Source organism: Diceros bicornis, chromosome 23 (assembly GCF_020826845.1).
Source record: "Diceros bicornis minor isolate mBicDic1 chromosome 23, mDicBic1.mat.cur, whole genome shotgun sequence".
Lineage (NCBI taxonomy): Eukaryota > Metazoa > Chordata > Mammalia > Perissodactyla > Rhinocerotidae > Diceros > Diceros bicornis.
Window position 1 is genome coordinate 46,575,886 of NC_080762.1, and position 17,064 is coordinate 46,592,949.

Sequence of the window (17,064 nt, forward strand, 5' to 3'; positions counted from 1 at the left end):
TGCCAGATAGAGTATTCTTGGTTGAAAGTTTTTGTTGTCCAGTATTTTGAATATATCATTCCATTCTCTCCTAGCCTATAAGGTTTATGCTGAGAAGTCAGCTGAAAGCCTTATAGGGCTTCTTTTGTAGGTCATTTTCTTCTGCCTTGCTGCCCTGAATATTTTTTCTTTGTCATCGACTTTTGCCAGTTTTAATATTATGCGCCTTGGAGAAGGTCTTTTTGCATTGATGTAATTAGGAGTTCTACTGGCTTCATGCACATGTAAGTTCAGTTCCTTCCCCAGTTTTGGTGAGTTCCCAGCTATTATTTCTTTGAACAAGCTCTCTGCTCTTTTTTCTCTCTCTTCTCTCCCTGGAATACCCATAATCCTTTTATTGCTTTTCCTAATTGACTCAGATATTTCTCAAATAATTTCTTCATTTTTAAAAAAATCTTAGTTCTCTCTCTTCCTCTACCTGAAGCATTTCTATATTTCTGTCCTCTAATTCACTAATTCTGTCCTTTATTACATCAGCTCTATTTGTTACGGTTTGTAGATTACTTTTTATCTCATTAATTGTGTTCTTCATGTCCACCATTTCTGTTTGGTTTTTTTTTTTTAGAGTTTTCATCTCTTTGGTGAAGTATTCCTTCTGCTCATTAATTTTATTCCTGAGCTCAGTGAACTCTCTTTCTGAGTTTTCTTGTAACTCATTGAGTTTCTTTATGACTGCTATTTTGAATTCTCTTTCATTTAGATTGTAAATTTCTGTGACTTCAGGATTTGTTTCTGGAGACTTGTCATTTTCCTTCTGCTCTGAAGTGTTACTGTAGTTCTTCATGGTGTTTGATGAATTGATCCTTTGCTGGCACATTTGTGGTAGTATCAGTTTGCAGATTCCACCTGCCACTGCTGGGGGGAACAGGAGCTGTGTTTTTTGACCCCACCCCATCTGCTGGAAGTTGTGAGGGTAGGGCTGGTCTGCATTTGTGTTGGCTGATCGCAGCCACTCTGCAGGTTGTGCTCACATGGGCTGGGCCTCTGCCCTGGATGAGTGGGTTGCATACCATAGGCAGGGCATTTGTGCTTGGGACAGGTCATTCTTGCCCAGGTGGGGCTGCTGTGCTTGGCAGGGGACCAGCTGAGCTGGTGTGCTGGGCAGGAGGGACGCATATGTGGGGGCTGAGCTGCCACTTGGTGAGTCCTGTGGGCTGCTGTCCTCTGTAGGCAGGGTGCCTTCTCAGTGGGCGGGGTGCCTTCTTGACTGTGCTATGATCAGTGGGTGGGCACCTTTATGGGTGCTGAGCTGCTGCCCCTCGGTGTAGAGCCTTCCCACTGGCAGGGCCGCTGCAGAACAGTGGGTGCTCTTGCGGGCCAGGCTACAACTCCCACAGCGTTTGAGTGGGTCTGGCTGCCCCCACCTCCTCTTACAGTCACACCAGCCACTGTGTGAGAATCTGCAACCTGGCTCGCTGCCGCCAGGGAGGGTGTGGAAGTGCGCTCACCTAGTTTACTGCCTACCAAGCATCCAGCACCCACCTTCAGATGCATGGCTGTGTGGATCTCTCAGATGTCCTGTTGTGCTGTGCAGGGAATCTTCTGTTGGTTAATGGATGCCCATTTAGTTGTAACTTAGAGGGGCGAGACAAAGGAAACAACTCACTCTGCCATGATACTGATGTCACTGGTTGAAAATGGAACTTTTTGAATTTGCTTTCTATTGGAAATCTACTAAGGAGATCAACTATTTGATCTGTCAAAGGATACCTCTATCTGAATTAGAAAGGGGGTATTTCATAGCCTCAGCTTTGTTCATAGAGGACTGGAAAATTACCAGTGAACTTGACATAAGGGAATTTCAAGAAAGAGCAGATTTTTTTTTTAAAGACAAAAAACACAACAAAAAGAAATATTAATAGTTATGACTTTCATGCTACATGGCCAGGCCCTGTTAACATATTAACTCATTTAATTCTTACAATGCTATGAAGTAGGTGCTATTATTTGTCCTTTTCATAGATGAGGAAACTGAGGCACTAGCAAGTAGCAGAGCTGGGCTTGAACAAAGGTAGTGAGGCATCAGCATCCATGGCCTTAACCACTCTTCCAAACTGCCACTGATGTAAACACAGGAAGGGTATCATTCAACAACCCACTAGTTTCTTACAGGGCTCTAGAGTGCCAAGTAACAAGGCCCTGGTCATTCTCTTCAGAAAGCTGATAGGGCAGACAGGAAGCAAGCAAGACCTAAGCACATCCATCCATCCATGCATGCATGCATACATAAAACATGTGGGAAACACAGAGAGGGACATGTGTGAGATAGCCCAGCACAGACGCAGGCACACCCTGCTTATTAAGGACCAAGGGGGCTCAGAGAGTGAGGTTCACCTCCATGGTGTCGGTCAGGAGACGCTTACAGGCAAATGACATCAACTGTATAAACAGGTGAGGGAATGAAAACTTGAGGGCTGAGGTAGTCAAAATGTTCCAAGTGAAGACAAAAGGCTTAACCATGATGTTAAAAGAAAAACAAAGGAAAGAAGAATTGATTTAAGAGCACTGCAGTATGCATGATACAGAAGAAGAGAATTTTTGTTTTAATCCACAGAAATCAATTATAATAATGTCAAAAAGCCATGTGTCAGAAATTTGCAACACATGTATCTAGCTAGTCATTTACACACTAGCTCAACCCGTTAAGGTCAGGAAGTCACAGTACACCCTACAATCTACGGATGAGGGGAGAGCCTGGTCTATTATACAATGGGGCTCAGTGGCCTCACTCAGAGAGACTCAACAACAACCTTAAGAGGGAGGATTACAAATTATGTTTGGTTTGGCTGAGACATTTCTGGAGTTGTGGACCATTTCTGGTGTTGGGCTGTGCTCCACCCACCCAATCCTGGGACAAGGCATGTTGGCCCTGGCAGATAAATGTGGTGTCTGACTGAATGAGAGAAAAGATCCCCGGGGTCCAACGCAGCTCACCTGCACTTCAGTGTCTGTTGAATGAATGAGTACTGAACAGACAGCATTTCATATTTTCCCTATCAGATGGAAACATTTACAAACACTCCATACATGCAAAATACGCATATCAGTATTACATTTAGAATTACCTGCTCAACTAATTAGGGTCCAGGAGGGTTTAACTACATCTCTGAGGGGCTAGTGGGCTCCAGCTAATGTCTGGATTCTATAGAGAACCAATTATTCAAGTGAGGAAAGGAAGTGTCAAGAGAATTTTCAAATTCTAGTTATGTGGTTGAAGAAAATAGACATGGAGGGAGTTTACACAGCCTTCAGACGTATCTGTGAGTGAAGTCGGGAAAGCTATGAATTTGATGCGTGATTTGTTTGGTTCTTTCTAATTTTCATTAGAAAGATCATCTAACACAGATGCTAGGACAAGGACAAGACAAGAAGCTGCCTTGGCTTCCTCCCCTCTGTGCCTGAGGCCAGTTTCACCCAGCCCAGCTCTGGTGTGGACCTCGGCCTGGGAAAGAGGAAGCAGAAGGGCTGCGGCCACAGCCACAGGATGGGGTGGGAACTGTTCACATCCCTGAAGCTTGGGAACCACAACTCCCCAGACACTCGCAACTTCTGAGGCCTGAACTCTGGGAATAGCTACCAACATCCTTGGTCTTTTACAAAATATCATTGCCGTCAGGCTATCTTTTTCAAGCTTGCCAAAGTAGCATTGCTATCTGTCTTCCTTGAACACGGCTTTGTTATTGAAGATAAAGTAATTCTGAGAGTTTCTTTGATATGAGACTTTGTAAGCACCTGAATATAAGGTGACTTGTCTTTGTTAAGGGATTTTTTCTGGGGAGGAAAAGAAACCTGTGCACTGTAGATTTGGGCGTGTACGGTACATATGGGAACCTGACGTTGTGTCTTCTGCAGACCAGATCTTTAGCTCTAGAATCCCCATGCACAAGTGTTAGAATTTCGGTCATTTTTGCTTTGCTTATCCCCCCTCCTTTATGGGTCTTACCCAGTCTCTCCACACGGTTAAGAAGTGCTCAAATGGGCATCTCCCCCTCTATCTACTGAACAGTAAGTTTCCCCCTGCCAGGTCAGGTTCACCATCTGCAGCACTTAGCACAGAGCCTAGCACATGTGGGGCTTGGTGAATGTCTGTGGACTGAATGAATAAGTCAGCCACAGGTGGAAACTGGGCTCATCCCCCTCCCATTCCTTAGGCCATCATTTCTATTACTAAGAGAGGAACGCTCCATCCAAAATCCCGGGAACCTCTTGGTCTGGAAACAGTGGCCAATTGATGGTACCTGGGAGAAGACCCAAGCCACCTCTCCACAAGGAAATGGCTGCCATGAGAGGAACTGTGAGGGAGAAATAAGAGAGCTGTCAAGCAAACAGACTTCTGTGTAAAATTAAGTCCCGGGGCGAACCGAGTTATGTAGGCAGATTAGAGGTAAGACAGAGGGCTGGGCAGGGGCTGAGTGCTGAGAAGTGACATGCACAGACCACACTCTCCATTGCCCCCATCGTCTAGATGAGGAATCCGCCGCCTAAACTCACGTGGCTAATGAGTTGGAAGAGGCAAGCAGTAAAACCCGGGTGTCTTAACGCCCCACTTTCCACTGCCCCTGTCTGCCACAGCCCCACAGGGTCCAACCATGTCCTTTAACCCCAGGAAAAGCCTTTAGATTGCACTTCTGTGCTGCCAATAGCAGGCTTCAGCTGCCAGGGGGTAAGCTTAAGTAGGAGAACCCGCGCTCCTGTGTAGTGCTGGCAAACTCTGCTGACTGTCCTGGTGGCCCCGGGCTTGAACCCTTTTATGTCATCTTTGATCATACCCCCTCCTGAGCCACCCCTGCTGGCAGAAGGTGAGCACGGCCAGCACTTAATAACCCCTCACCGTGGGCCGGGACTGTGCTAAGCACTTTACAGGTGTTATGATCTCCTTTAAACCCCACAACAAGCCATGGGGGGAAGACTACCATCACACCCACCTTACACATGTGGAAACGGAGGCTTCACGAGATTAAACCATCTGCTCACAGTCCATAGATTCCAAGTGGCAGAGAGGGGACTTGATCCCAGACAGAGTCACACCCGAGTTCACCCTTTTAGCCCTACGCCAGACTGCCTGCCTACGGAAACTGGTTCCCATGGAGTCAGCCTTTCTATCCCCGTCACCACAGTTCAGTCCTTGGCATCTCACGCCTACTGCCCAGCCTCTTCTCCCAGCCTCTTCTCTGGCGTCTTCCCCCTCCCATTCATTTCTGCTCATCTTCCAAAACTGCGATTTCCCTATGTCGCTGAGAGGTTTTTTCTCACGTCAACCAACTCTCCAGCTCTCTGGGATTGCCAACCGCATGTCCAACAATTCAACTCAATTCTGACACTGTCTACCTGGAGTGAGATCCCACAAGTTAAGGGCTCAGTGCCACAAGGCTGCCCCCCACTTCAGACACCAGTTGCAAGTCCTGGGCCACCTGCACTTCTGACCGACCAGCTATAAATTGGGGGTTCCCACCGTGCCCTCCACAGGTTTGATAATTCGCTAGAACTACTCACAGAACTCGGGAAAGTGCTTTACTTAGAATCAATCATCTCATTAGCATACAAAAGACACTCATCATTCAGGAGATTCCAAGGGTTTTGGGAGCTGTGTGCTAGGAACTGGGGACAAAGACGAAATATTTACTTTTTTTTATACCACAGTTGCCCTCTACTCAGAAACCTCCAGTGACTCCCCACAAAAACAGAGAAGAGCCCAAACTTTTCAGGGTGGCCTTTAAGCCGTACACAACCTCATCTCCCATGATTCCTGCCACCTCACTCTGGTCCAGGCTGGCCCATCTTAAAGATTCCTGCCTCTGCACCTTTGCCCCATCCTCCTGCCCCTTCACTGAATTGAAACATTTCACTGAATCGAAATTGAATCAAAACATTTCTTAGGACAGCATTTGTTTAGGGACGTGAGGAACCTCAGAGATGAGCTGGTTCAAACTTCCTGTTTTACAGATGAGGAACTGGTGACCCAGAGAGGTGAATGGCACAGATTATAGATTTATTATCTCTCAGAAGGCAGAGAGAACAACGTCAATCTCTGAATTTCCGTGAGGAGTGCTGGGGAGGATAAGCTTCAAATTAATAAACTCTTATGTCTACTTTCAAAAGCACAAACCACAAGGCAAAAAAAAAAAGATTAATTTGATTATACAAAAATGAAGGATTTCTGTTCAATGAAAGACACTATGGACAAAGTTAATAAACATAACATAATCAGAAGATATTTGCATTATCTAAAATTGATTACAGATCGATACCTAGAACTCCTGAAAATCAAGAAAAATAGAGCAAACCCAATTTTAAAAAAAGAGCAAAGAATGGGAACATGCAGTTCGGGAAGAGGAAACCCAAAAAGTTAACAAAAGTATCAAACTCACTAGTTACTAGAAAAATCCAAGATCAAACAACCAGATGTCATTGTGCACCTACTGGCAAGCTAGACAATGCTGCAAGGCATGGGGAAGGACACAGGGGTTCACACTGCGTGGGGGAGTGCAGGAGCGAAGAGGCTCCAGTCACTCAGGAAAGCAACCGGGCAGTCCTTGTCACAGTAAGTGCCCGCATCCCTGTGACCAGCAGTTCTGCCCCTGGGGACGGATCGCAAAGACACCCTCACAGGTGGGACCTGCAGGGGCCTGTTCGGGGGCAGAACAGCCATGGAATTGCGGCATAATCTGTGCAACCCCCAAACCCACCCCAGGGGGAGCAGATGGTCAAGTCTGCGGAGACCTCCGTGGAGCACGATGCACAGTAGACATTCATGGCTGACACAGAGCGCCATGGACAAATTGTAAAAACACCAGTTTAGGATGAAAGTAAGACTCAGAATGAGCTGAGTGACAGGCGGTGTTACATAATTTAAAAATACAGGCCCTAAAACAATAATAAAGTTTCTGCAGTACACACAGAAACAAAACATCAACATCACACACATTAGCATTGTTGCCTGTGTGGGAGGTGGGGAATGTCCACAAAAGAGGACCTGACTAATGGGCACGGGGGGTTCAAGGCAGGGACCACGGTCCCTACCCCGGCCCCCAGCTCAGGCATCTGGGAGCTGTTTGCTAAGGCTAAGGCTGCGGACTTTTGGACAGAAAGTGGGCTCAGGGGCCAGGGCCTCACAAGCAGGCCTGGGGGACAGAGGGCCCCTTCTCTACCAAAGCTGTCTTCCTCACAGCCCACATCGATGGCGAGAATCCCACCTCTGGAGATGAATCCCCTTTGATTCTGTGCTTTGGGGGGATTTCCTAAGTCCACTCAATGAGTTAACATTAAGAATAGTTTCGGCAATGAGGCTGAGCAGTCAGAATCAGATAAACCGACAGCCGCAAAACCCTTCCTCACAACCTTTTCTTTTTCTTTGGCAGGGCACTCGGAACTAACCTTTACTGAGCACTTGCTACGAGCCAGCAGGGTGCTAGGGAATTTTACATTTACCTCATGTATTGCTCACAAAAATCCTACACGGTGCAGTCGGGGTGATCCCTCCTGTTTCACAATTAGGGAACAGGAGGCTCAGAGAAAGGAACCTGGCCAGGCTCACACGTGACGGCATCCATGCTGTCTTCCTCGTGCATCGGGGGACACTCACTAGACAGCTACACCAGCTGTATTTTGACATCCTCCCTCCAGAGTTTTCTGCCCTACAGCTGGGTCCAAGGGGTCTCCAGGCTTGCCCTGGGTCTCCAGAGCTCTCAGAACTCCTCTAGCAGCTCCCTGGGACATGCAGAGCTAGAAAGTCTACATCTCCTCAGAGGCTCTTGCTGTAGGGACTCCTGGAGTTAAGCTAGATTTTAGTAGCTTCCTCTTTGCCCTCCACACCCTCAAGCCCTTAGAGGTGTCTCCTCTAACCAGGTCCAGTTTCTAGAAAACTGGAGATGCCCCTCCACATCTGTTGTCCACCGTGATGTGACTCTCCAGTTTCCTGGGATTCAGGATGTGGTGGGTGGATGGGAGTGGTGGGGGAAGCTTTATAGCAGAACAGCAATCAATTTCCAGACAGGAGTCTAATATAAGCAAAATGACAGTGAACAATCTCTGTAAAACCGGAAGAGGGCAGAGCTCTAGCACATGCTAAAGCATTACAAGCACAATGATTTCATGCAGGTCAAATCATGTTTGTGAAACCCCAGAACTGCAGAGAGTAAGTCCTGGAGAGATGCTATCAGGAGCATGGCCATCAGCCTTACCATTGGCTCTCCGCCCTCTCTTTACTCCCTGCCCGCATTATATAAGTAGCCGATTTTTCCTCAGGCCTCAGTCCAATTATCTTAAGGAAAATTTAAAAGAATGCAATTCCATCCAACAAAAAGTCTCCTAAACATTCCTGGTGGTGATGGGCTCTAACTTGCAGCAGATTGCTCCAGCCTCCCCCGGAGTCCTGTCATAAACACTCGAGACGATGATTAAACGCCATGAGCTCAATATGAATTAAAGAAGAAAACATCATTATTAGGGAAAACTAGGAATTCTCCATATTTTTTTCACCAAAAGGAGTTTACACAACTGTGGATAAAAGGACGTCACAAAAAGAAAAGTTTACAAAGTTGTGGGGTACATGTAAAATCAAAACAAACTCATGTAATGTTTATTCTACCGTTCTGGGAAGAAACAGAGAAGTAGGCTAGTAACAATTCAATAAATATTTATTCTGTCGTTTCCACGTGCAAAACATCAGGCAGGTGGAGCTGTGGAGACGCCAATGCTAAGAGCCCACACAGAGTTCTTGAGACCCACGGTCCTTCTGTGGAGTCCAGGTGCCAGCGAGCCCTGCGGATGAACTCTGGGGTTTAGGGATCTGTCTGAATTGCTGCAGCTTCCAGCAGTCCTGATAACCTTAACACCAACAATCTGAAGGCAGAGGAGCTCTCTGCCCCTCTCCAATCTCTCTAAAATGAGCTTTCTTGTTGGGGAAAAAAACCAAACAATTCTGCTCTCTCATCATCTTTTCCTGTCCTCCTTTCTTCAAATTTCCTGGGGAAAAAAATACAGCATTGTGCTTTGCTGATGTACTCTCTTCCCATAACCAGTGCATTGTTGGCCCTCTGCATCCTGGCCTGGACCACATCTTTCCTTCCTTTCCACCCACGTGGACTACCCTGATTTCCCTGGACGGCTGCTCTGTTCTTCCTCCTCTAAAGCTCTTAGAATTTCTTGTCCCTAGTTTCTCTACAAAATCCCTTTACACTAGGATTTTACACAGGGTTAAACTTGGGTGGTGGTTTGCTTAAAAAAGCAAACAAACCATATATACGTTGTGGTCATACTTACTTATTACTGTGTAATGCCTCTTTGCTCCTTTATTAGCATTTAGTGCAACAAATAGGGCATCACCTTTAACAGAGCATTTGGAAGCTTGCAGTTAAACTCTTGCACATGTTTTAAGAGCCTCTCAACTCTTAAATTGGACTCTCCTCCTAAATCTCTGCTGCCAAATTGATTTTATTGAAATCCTTTGAAACTCCAGTGTTTCAGCATTTTGGTCCTCTCTGGAAGTTTCTTTTTTTAAACCTATACAGTAGTGTCTGGTAATAACAAGAACTCACATTTATAGAGGCCATACTATGTGCCAGGCAACGCTCTGAGTTAGATACAATTATTATCCCCACTTTACAGAGGCTGGAACTGAGGCAGAGAGAGAGGAAATAACTTGCACACAGAAGGTAGCTGAGCCTCCAGTCTAGCCCAAGGCTCTGAGCTCAATAAGCATGCTCCAGCTCCGGGGTCAAACGGATCTGGAGTCCATTCTTATCTTTGGGAGCTGGTGACCTGGATAATGTACTCAACCTCTTTGACCCTTGGGAGCTGGTGACCTGGATGATGTACTCAACCTCTTTGACCCGGAGTTTCCCTTCCCATAAACTCGAGATAAAGCATTCTTCTAAAAATGGAGCAGTAAATGAGAGAGACGTAACAGGTCTACTTCGGTCCTTGGCACTGGATAACTGCCAGTGCTCCCACGCACCCCAGCTGAAGCTGGGTCCCACTTCTCTAAATACCCCATCTCATAGTGGGGGCCCCACAACATCAGTCCGTTTAAGACAAACCATCCAAGGGACTTCTATGTCTGCACGCCCTGGCACACTGGCTGGAGTTTTGCTTCCCCCCTACATGGCTGTGCGCCCGGGTCCCAGGCTTGCCACCCCACGCCATGCCATCGACCGCTCCTCCACCCGGCTTCTCTCTCGGTTCGGGACTCTTACCCCGGGGGCTCCCGAGCCTCCCGACAGGCGCCGTCTTACCATGGCATCGTAGTGCAGGGCGTTCATGAAGTGCGCCACCTCTGCGCCCTTGTACACGGTGAACCAGATGGTGCCCTGGTACTGGTCGCCAGCGTCGAGCAGCAGCACGTTGGGCTCGGCTCGGCGGATCTGCTGCACCTTGGTGAAGAGCCGCGCCACGCCGCCCACGCAGCGGCTGGCGTTGACGCACTTGCCCGAGTCCTCGCTGGTCTGCTCCAGCCGGCTGTGCACGTCGTTGGTGTGCAGGATGGTGAGCTCCCAGGCGCCGGCCGCCGGGCACAGCAGCGCGCCCAGCGCGAGGAGCCGCAGCGCCGGCGCTCGGGCGGCTTGGGGACACATGGCGGCGCCGCGTGGAGTGGGCGCGAGTGCAGGCGAGCCGGGCGAGTGGCGGTCAGAGGCGATGAGTGCGGGCCAGCGTGGCGGGCGAGCGCGGCGGGCGCCCGGGATATGCGCCGTGGCGGGCGGGGCGGGGCCCGGGCCGGGGCCGGGGCCGGGGCGGGCCCTCCTTCTGGCCCGAGGCCTGCCCCACGGCCGGGCGCACGCCCGCGCGGTCACCCGATCTGACCCTGGCACCCGGGGCGGCGGGGGCGCGGTTGGCGGCTCGCACCCGCTCCCTGCAGGAACAGTGCGGAGGTTGTTCCCGGCGAGGAGCCGGCACCGGCCGCGATTTCGGCCCGACCACGGAGCCTGGGCGCCCGCCATCCCACTGCCGGGGGCTGCTCTTTCCGGGGTGCGAGAGGGGAGTCGGAGGGTCCACCCGCGTATAGGTCCTCGCTGCTTCTCGCCTCTTTTGAGGTTTGTGTTGGGCTTGTGGTTGCGCGAGCTCATCACGTGCAAGAGCGCAAGAGGGAAAAGAGAGGAGGTGGAAAGAAAGATGGGCAAGATGGTGGGGGAGAGAGAGACAGGAGAGAGGCACGCTTTGCTGTTTGGGCTGTGGGAGCCAAAAACGCGTGGTGAGATGTGACCGGCTGCTCTCTCCAGTTTGAGAACGCACCAAGTCTACGTTGTTTAGACGTAGAATCTCAGAAGCTAAGACATCATTCGAATGCCGTCCCGCGTTTACTCACGATTAAAACCTTAGCGACAAAACAGCAGCGGTGCGTGGACGGCTCTTGGAAGCTAAAACGTTTAGCTAAACCTAAACGCGGGGTAAAATCAGCAGCTGTGAGGACGTGATGATGCCTTCTGTTGCTTTTCTAGGCATTTTTTCTTTATGTCCTGTTTTTGAGGTTTTAATGTTTGAAGGATGGTGTGTGTGTGTGTGTATGTTTTAAGGCAAAGCTTTTGGCAAGGAAAGCAATAATTGGAATGTATAGTACGATAAACAAATCATCGTTATAATAGAATTTAAAATTGCTGCAGAATTTCCCTCTGTCTAACGGTTCATTCCTGACTAGGCGATCAGTCAGCAGCTTTGGGAAGGGAAGGAGAAGGGAATTAGTTTGGAGTCCCTACTAGGTGTCCCATGATTTAGTCTTCATGCTTCTCCAAAATGCATCAAGCCAGTCCTGTTTTTTTAAAAGCTTTTTTGGGATGAAATATACATAACAAAATTTACCATTTAACCATTTTTAAGTGTACAGTTTAGTGCATTAAGTACATTCCCATCACCACCATCCATCTCCAGAACTTTTTCATCTTCTCAAACTGAAACTCTGCAGCCATAAAGCAGTAACTTCCCATTCACCCTTCCCTCAGTCCTTGGCAACCACCATTCTACTCTCTGTCTCTATGAATTTGACTACTCTAGGTATTTCGTATGAGAGGAATCATACAATATTTGTCCTTTTGTGACTGACTTATTTCACTTAGTATAATGTCCTCAGGTTCATCTATGTTGTAGCATATGTCAGAATTTTCTTTCTTTTTAAAGGCTGAATAATATTTCATTGTATGTATAGGTCACATCTTGTTTATGCATTCATCCATTGATGGTCACTTGGGTTGTTTCCACCTTTGGGCTATTGTGAATAATGCTGCTATGAACATGGTGTACAAAACCTGTTCAATTCTCTGCTTTCAGTTCTTTTAGGTATATACTCAGAAGTGGAATTGCAGGATCATACAGTAGTTCTATGTTTAATTTTTTGAGGAACTGCCATACTTTTTTCTCTAACAGCTGCACCATTTTCCATTCCCACCAGCAATGCACAAGGGTTCCAATTTCTCCACATCCTTACCAATACTTATTTTCTGTTTTTTGACAATACCCATCCTAAGAGGTTTGGAGTGGTTTCTTGTTGTGGTTTAATTTGCATTTCCCTAATGATTAGTGATGTTGAGCATCTTTTCGTGTGCTCATTGGCTATTTGTATATCCTACTTAGAGAAATGTCTATTCAAGTCCTTTGCCTATGTTTTAATAGGATTATTTTGTTGTTGTTGTTGAGTTGTTGGAGTCTTTATATATTCTATATATTAATCCCTTATCAGATATATGATTTGCAAATATTTTTTCCCATTCTGTGGGTTTCATTTTCACTCTGTTGATAGTGCCCTTTGATGCAGAAACTTTTACGTTTTGATGAAATTTGATTTATCTATTTTTTCTTTTGTTGCTTGTGCTTTTAGTGTCATATCTGAGAAATCATTGCCAAATCTGATGTCATGTAGCTTTTTCTCTATGTTTTTTCTAAGAGTTTTATAAAGTCTTAGCTCTTAGGCTTTGGTCTTGGGTCCATTTCGAGTTAATTTTTGTATATGGTGTAAGGTAAGAGTGAAAATTCATTCTTTTGCATGTGGATATCCAGTTTTCCCAGCACCAGATGTAGAAAAGGCGGTCCTTGCCAGCCTTGTTTTTAAGATGTGGCATTTGAGGCTTAGATTGTGCATTAATCAGGATTCTCCAGAGAAACAGAACCAATAGGAGATCTATATCTATATCTATATCTATATCTATATCTATATCTATATCTATATCTATATCTATATCTATATCTATATGAGATTTATCATAAGGTGTTGGCTTATGTGACTATAGAGGCTAAGAAGTCCCACGATCTGCCATCTGCAAGCTGGAGATCCAGGAAAGCTGCTAGTGTAGTTTGAAGGCCTGAGAGCCAGAGCCAATGGTGTAGATTCCACTCTGGGTCTGATGGCCTGAGAACCAGGAGCACCAGGGACAGGAAAAGATCGATGTTACAGCCCAGCAGTCAGGCAGAGAGCGAATTCAACCTTCCTCTGCCTTTTTGTTCTGGTCAGGCAGTGAATAGTGGATTGGATGGTGCCTACCCACATTGGGAAGGGCCATCTGCTTTACTCAGTCCATCCTTTCAAATGCTAATCTCTTCCAGAAATACCCTCACAGACACACCTCAAAATACCATTTAACCACATCCTGTGGCCCAGTCAAGTTGACACATAAAATTAACCATCATAAAGGGGCCATCCTGGTGGCATAGTGATTAAGTTCACGCACTCCGCTTTGGTGGCCTGGGGTTTTCGGGTTCGGATCCCGGACTTGGACCTACACACTGCTCATCAAGCCATGCTGTGGCAGCATCTCATGTACAAAACAGAGGAAGATCAGCACAGATGTTAGCTCAGGGACAATCTTCCTCAAGCAAAAAGAGGAAAGTTGGCAAGGATGTTAGCTCAGGGACAATCTTCCTCACCAGAAAAAAAAAAAAATTAACCATCTTAGAGAGTGTGAATCACTTGCCCAGGAAAGGCCATACAGATTGGGAGCAGCAGAGCCTGGGCTCGTACAACACCCTTTCCCCTGAAACACCCTCTAATTCATACTTTGCCAGATTTTGTCCCACCCACCTTTCAGTACCCTGCTAGAAGCAGGTAGAGAAACTGGTAGGTTTCTTTCTTTCTTTCTTTCTTTCTTTCTTTTTTTTTTGGTGAGGAAGATCAGCCCTGAGCTAATATCTGTTGCCAATCCTCCTCTTTTTGCTGAGGAAGATTGGCCCTGGGCTAACATCTGTGCCCATATTCCTCTACTTTTTATATGTGGGACGCCTGCCACAGCATGGCTTGATAAGCAGTGTGTAGGTCTGCGCCCAGAATCTGAACTGTTCAAGTGTGTGAACTTAACCACTATGCCACTGGGCTGACTCAGTAGTTTTTTTTTTTTTTTAACTTAAGAAAATAATTTCAGACTTACAGAAGTGTTGAAAGGTAGTACAGAGAGTTCCCGCATACCCTTCACCCATCTTCCCCTAATGTTGACAGCTTATATAACCATCGAAGCTAAAAAATTAACACTGAATTGAAACTATTAACTATACTACTGATTTTGCTTGGATTCCACCAGTTATTCCACAAATACGCTTTTTCTGTTCCAGAATCCAGTACAGGTACCACACTGCATCTAGTTGTCGTGTGTCCTTAGTCTCCTCTAATCTGTGCCAGTTTCTCCATCTTTCTTTTGTCTTTCATGACCTTGACACTTTTGAAGAGAACTGATTTTTGTATACTGTCCCTCAATTTGGGTTTAATGTTTTCTCATGATTAGACCAAGGTTATGGATTTTTAGGGAGAATGTCACAGAGGTGAGATGCCTTCTCATCGTGCTGTATCTCGGGGTACATGGTGTCAACATGACTTATCACTGATCACTGAGGAACTGATATTTCTTGCTTTTTAAACAGGGACCACTGCAATAGCCTTCAAAATTCCTGTCCTGAGGATGCTACCAGACTTCTCCTTCGACATCATTCCTCTGTCATTCATTTGCATACAGATCTAAAATGGCTTTGTGTGTTTATTGTATCAAATTCAATCTTCCCAATATGGTCTTTTTAAACATTCACTTTATCTGGCCAACTTTACTTTCCACTGTACCTCCCACGTTGATGCTTCCTCTCTCCTTCCCTGCAAACCACCGTTCTTAGCCTGCCCTCAAGCCAAGGCCCAGGCTGCCTTTATGTTCCAGTTCATGTCTGACTACACCAGACAGCAGTGAGCTTTCTCTTCTCTAATCTGTTCCTACAGTCTCACTTTCATGTAGTTTTACTTTTTCCCCCAGGTATTTAATGTGTGTATCTTGTCTTCTCTCCAAGTGCTGGAAACAGAGTAGCTGCTTCAGTAGTGGGATTCAAGTAGCACTAACTTAAAAATCTACTTTAGGGACAGTGAGTGATAATGTAAAAGAAGAACCAAGAAGGATTTCAGCAGTCTTGGAGCTGATAATACTGTAGACAAGGCTGGGCTACAGGTCCAAAGAGCTGCGAAGCCACCAGGGTTGTGGATTTCCCATATCAATGAGAAAAGAAAGATAGACAATGAATTTCTCCTACAGAGCAGGTAGCTCCACATACAAATCAGGGCCTGATTTATTGTTTCATTAGTTAATTAGACTTAAGAAAGTAATAGAAAAAATGTTAATAATGCAGAATAAACTTAAAAGTGTCTGGTATCAGTAGCCGTTATACTGGGAATAGCACAAAAAATTGAGGAAATATTCCTCCAGTATTTGAAACTATCTAATTCAGCAAAGAGCTCTCTCACTGTTACCCAACCAGGTTTGTTTTGCCCGCTGCATGATTACGTCAATCACTGGGATGACGAGTTTGCAGCAGAGAAAGGGTTTACTCACAAGGCAGCCAAGAGAGGAGACAGGAGAACAAATCTCAAGTCGGCCTCCCCTGAAAAATAGGGATTAGGGATATTTATGAGATAAAGGGGTGGGATGGTCTGAAGTGTGGGAATAGATGATTGGAGGTAAGGAGAAGTGAGGTAATTGATGATCTGTGCAAGTGCAGTCAAGCTTCTTGGCTTTTCACAGGGTGCATGTTCACAAAATGGTGGTGTTACTATGATCTGAGGATGCAGTTTTCAGCTCCTTGATGTCAAAACATAGCCTATTTGTCATCCACACAGGCCTAGTTGATGAGTCGGTGGTCTTAACCAGCCTGAACTGGACAACAAGTCAACTCAGTTCCTGAAAAAACTCAAGCAGTCGTTACCATGTGACCCAAGTGTCAGAGATGTTATCTGTTGTGTGGGTTTTAGTTATCTAACTATTTTTGAAAACAGAAACTAACTGAGTATAGTTAAAGCAAGTTGGCCCCTGGTCACATCATTGACAAACAACTCATGTAGTGCTGAAGCTAAAAAAAATTTTAATTTAATGAGTATAGTTTGCAATAAGGTGAGAAATACTTTAACAGTAGATCACATGTCAGATTTAATAACAATAAATTTATTGAAAAATAAATTGAGAAGAGAGAGTGACATCAGCAGCATGGTGGAGTTGTTCCTTTTGTCTCTCCCCTCTAAGTTACAACTCAATGGACATTCATTAACCAACAGAGGATTCCCTGCATGGCACAACAGGATTCCTGAGAGATCCATGCAGCTGTGCATCTCAAGGTGGGTGTACTAGATCCCCAGGAGGCAGTGAAACTAGGTGAGCGCACCCTTCCCCCTCCCCTGTGGCAGCAGCAAGCCAGGTTGTGGATGCCCACACAGTGGCCGGCACAACAGTAAGAGGAGGCAAGGGCAACCCAGCCGATGTGAATGAATCCATTCAGAGATGTAACCTGGCCTGCAGGAGTGCCCACAGTGCTGCAGTGGCCCCCACAGTGGAAACACTCTACACCAAGTGGTGGTGGCTCAGCCCCCTCAAAGGCGAGAAGGCACCCTGCCCACTCAGAAGACTCCCCATTTGCAGAGCACAACAGCCTGTGGGACCCACCTAGTGGTGGATCAGCCCCCAAGTAGGTGCCCCTCCCAGCTAGCACAGCAGCTCAGCCAGCCCCTGCCAAGTGCAGAGGCCCTGCCAGTGTGAGAGTGACCAGTCTGCTGAGCACAGAGGCCCAGCCTACAGTGCATAACTCACCAGC

The 17,064-nt window shown here is 46.5% G+C and overlaps 1 protein-coding gene across 1 annotated transcript in view; it reads right to left on the bottom strand.

The window, feature by feature from the left end:
• Positions 1-11,117, bottom strand: part of NT5E (5'-nucleotidase ecto) — a 55,150-nt gene extending 44,033 nt beyond the window's left edge. Inside the window, exon 1 of the mRNA XM_058566684.1 lies at positions 10,272-11,117. Within this exon, the coding sequence (XP_058422667.1) occupies positions 10,272-11,099 (828 nt within the window). The 5' untranslated portion in view covers positions 11,100-11,117. The remainder of the gene's footprint in view (positions 1-10,271) is intronic.
• Positions 11,118-17,064: the final 5,947 nt, after the last annotated feature.